This window comes from Sinohyriopsis cumingii, chromosome 7, assembly GCF_028554795.1.
Source record: "Sinohyriopsis cumingii isolate HCF-2022 chromosome 7, ASM2855479v2, whole genome shotgun sequence".
In the NCBI taxonomy this organism is placed as follows: domain Eukaryota; kingdom Metazoa; phylum Mollusca; class Bivalvia; order Unionida; family Unionidae; genus Sinohyriopsis; species Sinohyriopsis cumingii.
In genome coordinates, this window is record NC_142967.1 from 82,854,174 (window position 1) to 82,866,379 (window position 12,206).

Genomic DNA, 12,206 nt, shown 5'->3' on the forward strand with positions numbered 1-12,206 from the left:
ACAAGGTTATGGTAATGGTACCCTCTGACCTTCACAATATTAATGTGCATCCAATTATGTTACAAAATAACGCTTGCTGCAAAAGCATGACAAAAGTACAAAACATGAAAAATAGTCACTGTGCCCTACTTGTTATACCAGGGAATAGTAGTAGTACTTCACAGGATGAAGGCTCACCACTTGAGTACCAGTTTATGTGTCTGGATATTACTGCAGACATGAACTAGTCATATAAGAATTCTTTATTTCAGATAGCATCATACATCTTAATTAAAATATAAATATAAAATAAAAGTATTTTAAACATAAAAGATCACAGATATCTTATGTACAAATATACACATACACATTCACAGCAATTGACTGTGTCCAGCATTGTTAAGAATGAAATTATATAAGACACTTGTGGAGTAATTTGTTCCATCTTATCTATAATATGAGAATTTAAACAAATGTCATTTAGATAGTCTTGTCATCACTGAGAACACACAATTTATATTCAGAACTGAATACATTATAGTTTACAAACATGTTAGAGAAACTGTTTCATCTTGCATGGCTTAATAGAAAATGAAGACTATTATTATAACCAATAATTAGTTTTCTTTTCATACATTCACTAAAGTTTGTCCATAGAAGAGTGCAAAACACCATGCAGCAAAAAGCTTTGAATAATCCAATTTTGATATTCAAAGAACAATTTCTAAATTTATGTTCGAGTACACAAAAATCTTTAACGTCTGATCATATCTTCATCAACTGACCAACTGGATTTTAAAATATGACCCAATATGTATAATTTTTGACATATAAGAGCAAGGCTGTTAAGAGGTACAGGGGGAGGAGATGGTAATTTGAGAAAAGTTGACTAAAAGACCTTGCATACCAATTTTTGTGTATTAAAGATGATATCATTATACAATGTGTATTGTTCATGAAAATGTGACCTTCAAAGAAAAATATTTTTGAAGATTTTTTTATTCAGCCCTGAGATAGCAATAACTTGATTATTTGGAACATCACATGAAAAAAGTGCTTGGTCCCATTATGAAACTACTTATAACAGCCTCTGAATTCTTAAATTTTCCACAACTTATTGCATACTTGTGATTGCAAAAAATGCACAACACATATCAACTTCATGAAATAACGGCATCATCGACAGCCATAATAAGATTCCGTGGCGTAGTTTTTTTAAATTCATATGCAACACATCATAAAGCACTTCACTGGCAAGACATGCTGTTCAAATGAAACAAGCTGGTCAACCAGTAGCCATCAGATGGACGGCAGCATCAGAAATTGGGGAGCATGGCAATAAGGACGATGAATCCCATAAATAACATGAACAGGATGACTGGAGTCAGAATTCCCCATACTGGCCACAGAGCAACTGTTAAACTGAAATGATAGAGAAACACTTAATGGATGAATTGTCAAGTATCTATGTCAAAAAGTGCAATCTTCCTTGTGCAGTCATTCATGTCATAACTGGCATCTTTTTATCATAATACCCTTAGTTCATCTGACGCATTAGTTTGGTATCAGTAGTTATGTAATCTGAAATAATACAGGTCACTTATTCCTACAACAATTACAAAACATCGCTTTGATTTGCCTCAAATATGAAGATTACTTTTTTAAAGTCAAAGCACAGAATATTAAAAATTGTATAATATATAATACAACAAATTTTCTTTATCACATGAATGTACACATGATTTAGAAAGAATTTCCAAAACTTAAAACATATACTGGGAATCAGATCAGCAGAGAACAATACTTGGTGGAGCATGTCAAATGGCAGCTGAAGGAAGGTCACCACCATGGAATGTTGGACTGGTTGCTTTATACCACAACATCCAAGCCATATTTTATATACAGTAAAACCTTGGATTGCGAGTATCTTGGTCTGCGAGTGTTTTGCAATACAAGCAAAATTTTTTTATAAATTTTAACTTCATAAACAAGCGAGGTCTTGCAATACGAGGAGATCTTGTCTGAGGAGGAGGAGAAAAAGACGGCAGAACCCCTCACTTCAAATGAGATTTGGGAGATGTGTAAAATGTGGGAAACAGTGCAAAATTTTGTAGAAATGCACCACCAGAATAAGGCTGTAGCAGTGCCAGTGATGAATCTGTTTAACGACAATGCAATGTTACATTTCCGCGAAATCATCAAAAAGCGGCAAAAGCAAGTGTCATTGGATAGGTTCCTTGTTAAAGTTGTACAAAAAGAAAAAGATTCCAGTGAGCCAACAGATAGCAGTGATTCCGTTAGTGAAAGTCGTTCTACACAATAAACCTCCTCTGCCTCCTCTCCTCTCTCGTCTCCCTCACACCAGTCACGATTAAATTTAAATAATAAAAATATAAAGAGGTATTCTGTATTAATCATTTTTATATGAATAGTTTTGGGTTGTGGAATGAATCATCTGAGTTTCCATTATTATTTATTTTGGGGGAAATTTGCTTTGATAAACGAGTGCTTTGGATTACAAACACGTTTCCGGAATGAATTATTCTTGTAATCCAAGGTTTTACTGTAGCTCAAGCGTAAATTGGGACCAAGAAAGAACAAGATTGGAGACATTTCAACTCCAAGTGTCACAGCAAAGTGGAAAAATGTGTGGTTTACCGTACAATATCACTGATTTTTCTATTTTTACCTATCTCTCTGGCTCCTGCTGGGTTTAAGGTGGTTCTTTATGACCACAGCAAGTTATCAAATATCAGACTGCAGAAACCACTTGAAAACACCTCTGTTTTTTCTTGCTTCTCCAAGTTATAAACTGCAGATAAATGTAGGTAAAAAAATGGGTGCTATTAACACATAATCCAAAACATAATTATATCTACTCCAGGAATCAATAAGGCAGAACAAACTTATTTTAACTCAAAACATTCAATGAAGTTCATATGTTTGCAAGAATACCAAGGGAAGTGGTTCTTAACCTTGTATGTTATCTTAAGGGACGTTTACTTTTTGGGGTGTTGTAAAACTGATTTGAATTATGTAATCCTAATCCATCACTATTCAATAGCTTTAACATTTTTATGCTGAAAAACCATTTGATGAGAATAAATCCTCCCAAAGAGTGGAAAATTGTCAGTAAGAGAATCTCTGTACAGTTTCCACCTTGTCAGTAAGAGAATCTCTGTACAGTTTCCATCTTGTCAGTAAGAGAATCTCTGTACAGTTTCCATCTTGTCAGTAAGAGAATCTCTGTACAGTTTCCACCTTGTCAGTATGAGAATCTCTGTACAGTTTCCATCTTGTGAGAAAAAGAAACTGAAGCAGGTGCATGTTGAGACATCCGAAGGGAACCAGATCAGCAGTAGCATCCAAGGTTCCCAAAAGGGTTATGAAAAGGCAAGCAGAAAATGATGTTTTTGTAGTAAGTACCTCTCGCTCACAAAGAAAGGACCCATCATTGTCAGTGATGCTTGACCAAGAGGCAAAATGCATCAAAGAACTTCTACCCATATCCCATTGGCAAAATGCAACAAAGGACTTCTAACTGGCAAAATGCAACAAAGAACTACTACCAAATCCCATTGGCAAAATGCAACAAAGGACTTCTATCCAATCTCATCGGCAAAATGAGGCAAACGACTTCTATTCAATCCCACTGGCAAAATGCAACAAAGAACTTTTACCCATATCCCATTGGCAAAATGCAACAAAGGACTTCTACCCAATCCCATTGGCAAAATGCAAGAAATTTTCTAACCAATCTCATTGGCAAGATGCAACAAAGGACTCTATCCAATCCCATTGGCAAATTGCAAGAAATTCTTCTATCCAATCTCATTGGCAAGATGCAACAAAGGACTTCTATCCAATCTCATCAGCAAAATGAGACAAAGGACTTCTACCCACAACAAAATGTTTCTTTTCAATAAGGTGATTAAGAATTCTATACAGTACTATCATTTAAAACTTCAAAGTTAAATATAACACTTAACTTTTCAAAGCTCTTTTTACTATAATTTGGATCTATGATGAAACTGGAACACAAAGTTATGTTGATCTCTAAACTTATCCAAGTTGCCTTTGTCTTTAGAAAGGTCACAGGATACAAGATGAGAGACAGAGGGTGGGTGAATGTGTGATTCCTAAGGGTACCATAGGATCAATGAAATGATCACCAGGATGCAAGATGAGAGACAGAGGGTGGGTGGATGTGTGATCTCAGCTCAAATCAAATATTATAAAAATAACTATAAATGACAGCTCAAGATCCCCTATTATAAAAATAACTATAAATGACAGCTCAAGATCCCCTATTACAAGGATAACTTGAGAAATGACAGCTCAAGATCCCTTACTATAAAGATAACTCTACAAATGGCAGCTCAAAATCCCCCATTATAAAGATAACTCGAGAAATGGCAGATCAAGATCCCTTAATATAAAGATACAATTGGACCCCACTATAACACGGTAGTTGGGAGCCATAGAATCCGACCGTGTTATGAACCGAACCGTGTTATATGCAACCAAGTCAGTTAGTCGAAGAAAATGTACCCCCCCCCCCAAAAAAGGGGGGGGGGGGTAAATAAATGCGGGTGGTAAAATGCGTGCTTCGTCGGCACAGTTGCTATCTTGAATTAATGCATATTAAATGAGAAATACACCTGTAGTGAAAAGAGAGAAGACATCATATAATAGTTTACTTTATTTAGAGAACCATGAATTGGTACATATACGTGAATACTGTTTATATATACATGTCTAATGTATAGCATGAATATAGTATCAGCACCGTGTACTCACCTGCGAACCTCATCATATACATTGAATCCACAATACAAATGATTCCATCGAAAATATGCATACACAGCTTTAAAATATTCATTAATTTTATAAACAGGTCATATTGGTCTGAATTCAGTGCAAAAACATAGCACAGTCACGTAACGAATGACGAAGCACATTTACTTTGAAGTACGCTTGAAGTCAGTAAAAGTTAGTTGCGTTTCAAGCCGCCGTTGGCATTAACTTTTTCCCTACAAAAAGTAAACTTTCACAGCGCAGTTAAAGTGTTCCAGTCACGTTGGAAAATGCAAAAGCCGTCAGATTCCATCACTTTTATTTAAGTTTGGTACTGACTTCCTTTGAAGAAAACTTCTTTGCTGTTATTGAAAGATTGTAGTCGGCTTTCTTTGATGAAGGGTGCATGCGCTTTTGAAGTCGCCGCTAAAGAACAGCTTTGGAGAACCAAACGAATGTCCATTTCTTATTGTGGCGGCAACATCAAATAATTGTATTACATGATTGAGACGGGGATTTTTTTCCATTTGCTGAGTACGTTTTCATAACAGTCGGTGCTTCAAAGGTAATCTGTTTCCTTTGAAATTTCAGCAAACTGTTTTATCTGGATACATTTTTAAAAGGAATTGGCCGTCTTTTAGACTATTCTAGTTACTGTCCTTCCATGCCTGATGAATAAACCAATAAGACTTTTTTTAATTTATTTTTTTACATTTGTGGTAGCAGCGTGATGCTGCCTTCAAAGCATGCGTCTGAAAATTAACAAAGGGTCAACGGACGATAGAGACGCAGGTGTTCTGATGACATGGATTATTACAGAAAACATGAGCGTTCTGAAGGATTTGAGTGAAAAGAAGAGGAATTTTACTAACCATCCACACACAAATGCCAGTCTTTGTAAATATATTAATTACTAGCGAGCGGCCGAAAATCCGATGAAAGACAGATTACGGTAGAATGCCTCGTCCAGTTGATCTCCGTTACCAGAAATGTCAACGACAAAAAAGCGGATATTTCACAACATAAGAACTCATGCTAGATGTCAGGATAAGCGGATTATGATATAACAATGCACTGTTTAGATGGTTTGTCAGTATAGACAAAGAATTTGTTTATGTAACAATAGACAAATTTCAGTGCATTTTATATCCAGTTTGCGGTTTCCTTTCATGGAGCCTCTGAATTTCTGCACTCCAAACCAATGGTTGTATATAAAATTTTAAACAGCTAACAATGTCGCCAACAAATAAAAAAAGCCACATGGTATGTTTTGCAGCCAATAAGGAAAAACAATCCAAGTTTGCAACATTCCCAGAATAAACTTTTTTTTCTTCTTCTTACTTTTAAGAAGAAAAAGTACTTTTTCGTGTATGCGAAAATAATTTTTCGGGTACGAGAAAAATACTTTTTCGTGTATGAGAAAAATACATATAAAATTTCAGGAGCCAAGCCACGATCGTCTTGCATTTTTATTCATACGTAATCTCAATCCCAAAATGATAAACAACATTTTACGTTTTTTTTCTTCGTACTTTTTAAGAATATTTTTTTTTGTGCACAAGAAAAATACATGTATATGAAATTTCGGGAGCCACGCCACGACCGCGTTATATCCGAATCGCGTTATAACGGAGCGCGTTTAAAGATAACTCGAGAAATGGTAGATCAAGATCCCCTACTATAAAGATAATTCTACAAATGACAGCTCAAAATCCCCTATTATAAAGATAACTTGAGAAATGGCAGCTTAAGATCCTCTATTATAAAGATTACTCTATATATGACAGCTCAAGATCCCCTATTACAAAGATAACTATAAATGACTGCTGAAGATACCTTACTATAGGGGGCGCTCACCAGATAATATGTACTTTTGAGAGAGTGACGTATGTAAGGTGAAGTAGTTCGCATTTAAAACATGCACAATGGAGAGAATGTTGGCATACCTCCATGCTACATTAATGTAATGTGGATGATATTTCTTTTGGATACTGTACTTTTGGAAATTTTACATGATTTAAGCACACTGCTAACTAAAATGACTGCTCCCTTGTGTTAAAAAATCTGCCTGAATTAGTCTAAAGTACACTATACATAGCAGCTATTAAAATAGGGAAAATGAATTTTGCCAGAATAGACAATACCAGCTTCTGAAAGTGCAATGAATGAATTACCAAATACATAAAATGTAAAAAAAAGTTATCGGCTCTTTTTTTAATACAATTTACCTCTGAAGTTCAGGAAGTGAAAATGACCAAGTAGGGCTAGCACTTTTTTGAAAGGTGCACATCTGAAGTAAGGCCAAGCTGTATACTCTATAACCCATAGTATACCCATCAATCATACACCAAAATAAAGGGAATTAAAGGTTATTTGCATTATACCTAAGATATACAAGGTCTTTTTTAAATAGCCAGTATAACCAGTGAGGAAAGCCGGGGAAATTCTTTTTCTTTAAAATCCTAACCCTACGCAAAGTACAAAACTGTAGAGTGCCACCATAAAGATAACTCTACAAATGACAGCTCAAGATCCCATATTATGAAGAGAACTCAAGAAATGACAGCTTAAGATCACCTAATATAATAAAGATAACTCTGTTCTTATTTACATCTATGGTCAAACAAATGAAGGGTTAATTTTGCCCTCTTGGCCAGAAAGTAATGACAGAAGCAAAACCAATGTGTATGGGGAAAATTTCAAGGGAAGTTTACAAACCAGAGAAAGTGACTGTAGGTCTCTTACCACAATGTCAACATTCGATGTGACTACATTCTTGTGGCTTGTATGAAATATATATTGGCAGCTGACAATCTGGTCTTGAAGCCAAAAGGTCAATATCATATTTACCAAATTATGCTCAGTTTCCTGGAAAATGTCAGGCCTCAATATGCTTTCATGGTTTAATTTGCATGATAGAAGATCATCCTCCATTTTCTATGTGCCTGGCAGATGACAAGCACTGAGCCAGTTACTTATTTTTTGTACATCATTACCATATTTCAAATCAATTCAAGGGCAATAGTTCTGTCCATAAGTAGTCTTACTTCCTGATCCTTATTTTCTGAACAGTAGCACTGTCAAACGAAGACCTGCTTTTAGTTAATGGAAATTAATGTGGCATGGTCTTTCTTCTGATGACCAATGTCCCTCTGTTTGTAAGCTAAATCGGAGTAAAATTTACCCCAAAATATATAAAATATCACTAACGAAAATAATATCTGCTGGTGAAGAGAGACAGGGTGATCAGTGAATGCCCATTTTGAATCCAATTGCAGCCCTTTCTTGGGCGAGGAACGTAGTCATGTAAACAAAATTAACAATGAAACCCACAGACATGATAACCTGAATAATGACTGAGTAAAGTGATGTACCAAATGTACATTCTTGCACATTTTTTACACAGACAACATATGTGTCTGCCTGCAGTAAATTCATCAATGTAAACTACATTACAAAGGCCAACTTTGTGCAGGCATTCAAAAATAGATTTGAATAACTTTGTGAACACATAAAGAGCAGGGGTCAAACAATTTTGAAGGCAAGTGAATTCATAAGCTATTTTATCCCAACAAAAAATCTTAAAGTCTGTCCAGAGCATACACTGGAATGCCTCATTTTAGTAAATGGATGCAAACCATCAGTCTTTATTTTTATTTGTTTTCATCAGTATGATGGCAGAATGTAAAGTTTCCATCTGAATGTGACATTTTTATATGTATTGATTCTGCTTAAGGATTAACCCATGTATACCATTGTTATTGGGTCCAAAAGAGAAAATATTTTGTTGGCAAGTTAAAGCAAGACCTCACAAATTTTTGAAAATGATCTTCTAGCACTTAATCAGTGTTACTGAAGTTAATTTAGGGGTGAAAGGTTTTAATTTATAACTAGTCACATTCAACGTAATATTCCGGTCAAGTCTTTAAATTCTAAGTGTCAGACATTACGCTTCTTTCCTTTCTGGAAATATGACACTGTTTTGTCAGCAATGAAATTGGTAGGACTGTTAATCATAAGAAAATGCCTAGTCTGCTGAGTGGTAAAGATAAAGGTATCCATACATGTACTTACAGAAAACTAAGGTATCACAAAGATAAAGTTATCCATACAAGTACTTACAGAAAACTAAGGTATCACAAAGATAAAGTTATCCATACAAGTACTTACAGAAAACTAAGGTATCACAAAGATAAAGGTATCCATACAAGTACTTACAGAAAACTAAGGTATCACAAAGATAAAGGTATCCATACAAGTACTTACAGAAAACTAAGGTATCACAAAGATAAAGGTATCCATACAAGTACTTACAAAAAACTAAGGTATCAAAAAGATAAAGGTATCCATACAAGTACTTACAGAAAACTAAGGTATCACAAAGATAAAGGTATCCATACAAGTACTTACAGAAAACTAAGGTATCACAAAGATAAAGGTATCCATACAAGTACCTACAGAAAACTAAGGTATCACAAAGATAAAGGTAGTCATACAAGTACCTACAGAAAACTAAGGTATCACAAAGATAAAGGTATCCATACAAGTACCTACAGAAAACTAAGGTATCACAAAGATAAAGGTATCCATACAAGTACTTACAGAAAACTAAGGTATCACAAAGATAAAGGTATTCATACAAGTACAGAAAACTAAGGTATCACAAAGATAAAGGTATCCATACAAGTACTTACAGAAAACTAAGGTATCAGTGGTGGCAGCCTAAACTGCCAAGCTAAGCCCTGTCCACATTTGGTCGACTTCTTCTGTGACCATGGGACTTTTTTTGTTGGAGCATGAAATGGACTGAGTGTATCCTAAAATATTTCTTTACTGAATTCTTATGGTCCCTATATTATGTAACTACAAGAATTCTTTATCTAAAAAAAAAAGATTTCTTATAGTTTCATAGTACATGTAGGATATTATTTTCCATATTCAATGAAATAATTTCTTGTGAAAATCTCATCAGATTGACAACTAATGAAAAAGACAGCAATCGGTATAAAAATCAATGCTAATCAAAAGATCTGAGTAAAATGGAAGGTTTCTGGTCATTACACTGAAATTACTCAAAACCAGAAGAAAACTGGTTGTCTATAACAAGAAAAAAGTTGTCATTTTTGCTGAGAACATTACCCTTGGATAAATCTTAATTCTAAAAATTGTTAGTAATAATTTGAAATAATAAGCTACGAATTTTATTATTAAAACTTGGTGATTTTTTTCTTGATCCCTTCATGTATAAATTACATCCTTTTTAATTAATGATCCTGCTGTATACTCTGCCTTAATGAATTAACCCCTCGAGCCTTGCTGTGTACACTGCCTTAATGAATTAACCCTTCGAGTCTGCTGTGTACTCTGCCTTAATGAATTAACCCCTCGAGTCCTGCTGTGTACTCTGCCTTAATGAATTAACCCCTTGAGTCCTGCTGTGTACTCTGCCTTAATGAATTAACCCCTTGAGTCCACTACCTGATCATCACTTACTGGTTTTCATGAATGTCATGTAACTCAGAAGAAACCTTCAACTGATGGGAAATACTAAAAAATGTAATTATGAAGATTTCAAGACTAAACTGAAAAACTGATTTAAAACACAAGAATACTGTGAATAACATATAAGCCTTCTCTATGTTTATTACTCCTCTTAAATTTCTGTGTCAAAACAATTTTTCTTCTTTCAGTCAGAGTGACCTTGACCTTTTACCTTTTGGCTTTGAAATTACATGCTGCTTCCTTACCCTAAGTGCTAGCTATCAGCAAAGTTTGGGCCAGGTCTGTCATGTAAAATATTAGTGACCTTGACCTTTGGTCCCCAAAATCAGCAGGCTTTTTCCTTTACCCACAAAATTTTGTCAACATACCTCATGTAGAACTAATGTCATTGTGCAGAAACCATTTTATTGTATTTTTCAAGTCAGTGACCTTAACTTTTGACCTTTGACTCCAAAATTAACATGGTTCTTCGTTATACCAGGTGCAAAAGATACACAAATCTTGGTAATTATAGATGATGATCAAGTTATTGTGTGGAAATAAATAATCTTGTTTTCTTTCAGTCAGTGACCAAGACCTTGATTGCCTTTCCTGAAATTGATAGGGTTCTTCCATATCCCATGTGCATTCTATACGCAAAATATATATAGTTTATGGAGAACGGGAGTTACTGTGCAGAAATCATTTTCCTGCTTTTATTCATTGACCTTGAACTTTGATACGGTTCTTCCATACCCCAAGTGCACATCATCTACAACAATTGGAAACTGTAGATAGCGGACAACAGAAGTTATTGTAGAGAAACCAAATTGGTCAGTGCTATCCAGAGCCAGCAATGCTCTGCCAGTATTAAACTTAAAGAACTATTAAGTGTGAGCTGGTGTAAAATGTACCATTCTTGCATCATGCATGTACTCTATGTAGTTTTGATTGTACTGAAAAACAAGGATAGAAGGATGTAAACGTTATACAGATCTGCTTCCAAGAGATGCTTCTGAAAATCTGTTGGGCTAAAAGTCCATGAAAAACCACTTTACAAAACTGAAGATGAGTTTATGAGCAATACAAAAATTTCTGAGTTCTGACCTTCCTGGAATTTATAAAACTTGAATTGTAAACTATTTTACATTCAGAATATAATTTCTTTGTCTGATCCACTCATGCTAAAGCTTTTAACTTTTCCAAGTTATTTCACTGGATAAAAGTTGCAAGCACCCAAGTTACACATAATGTAATTATCATCAACAGCTTTGAATATATTTTTCCCACCTGTCCATCACTAATGTGTGTGTGTGTGTGTGTTTGCACGTGCATATAGATAGATATATAACTACAGAGGAAAGAATGTCCACCATATCTTTTTTCTGTATTTCTCTATTCTTGACATCCAACAAGTGGAATCATCCAGTTACTTTACAACAGCTGGGAACTCGGATACATTAAATAGGCATGGTATGGACTGTTTTTTGTTTTAGAATTTGTAAATTAAAATATCTAGTGAAATTACCATAATACTCACTTAAGTCCAACTGCAAAATACAGTGACAACAATCTACCATTGCATAACAATGCACATGCAGATCTCTGCAATTTATTAGAAGTAATTAGTACATTGTTTTGCTGTTGACTTACAAGTAATTAGTACATTGTTCTGCAGTTGACTTATAAGTAATTAGTACACTGTTTTGCAGCTGGCTTATAAATAATTAGTACATTGTTTTGCAGTTGACTTATAAGTAATCAGTACATTGTTTTGCAGTTGACTTATAAGTAATTAGTACATTGTTTTACAATTAATTTATAATTAGTACACTGTTTTGCAGTTAACTTATAATTAGTACATTGTTTTACAGTTGACTTATAAGTAATTAGTACTTTGTTTTGCAGCTGACTTATAAGTAATTAGTACACTGTTTTGCAGCTGACTT

The 12,206-nt window shown here is 34.6% G+C and overlaps 1 protein-coding gene across 2 annotated transcripts in view; it reads right to left on the bottom strand.

The window, feature by feature from the left end:
• Positions 1 to 224: 224 nt before the first annotated feature.
• The window catches only part of LOC149795637 (transmembrane protein 128-like), a 45,436-nt gene continuing 33,454 nt past the window's right edge, over positions 225 to 12,206 (bottom strand). Inside the window, exons 4-5 of one of the 2 annotated variants that reach the window (XR_016422377.1) lie at positions 2,669 to 2,791; positions 225 to 1,401 (exon numbers count right to left, since the gene is read on the bottom strand). Coding sequence is in view for 1 of the 2 variants with exons in the window: in XM_089965466.1 (XP_089821592.1) it covers positions 1,296 to 1,401 (106 nt within the window). In the remaining variant the exon portion in view is untranslated. The remainder of the gene's footprint in view (positions 1,402 to 2,668; positions 2,792 to 12,206) is intronic. The other variant, XM_089965466.1, reaches the window with a different exon arrangement.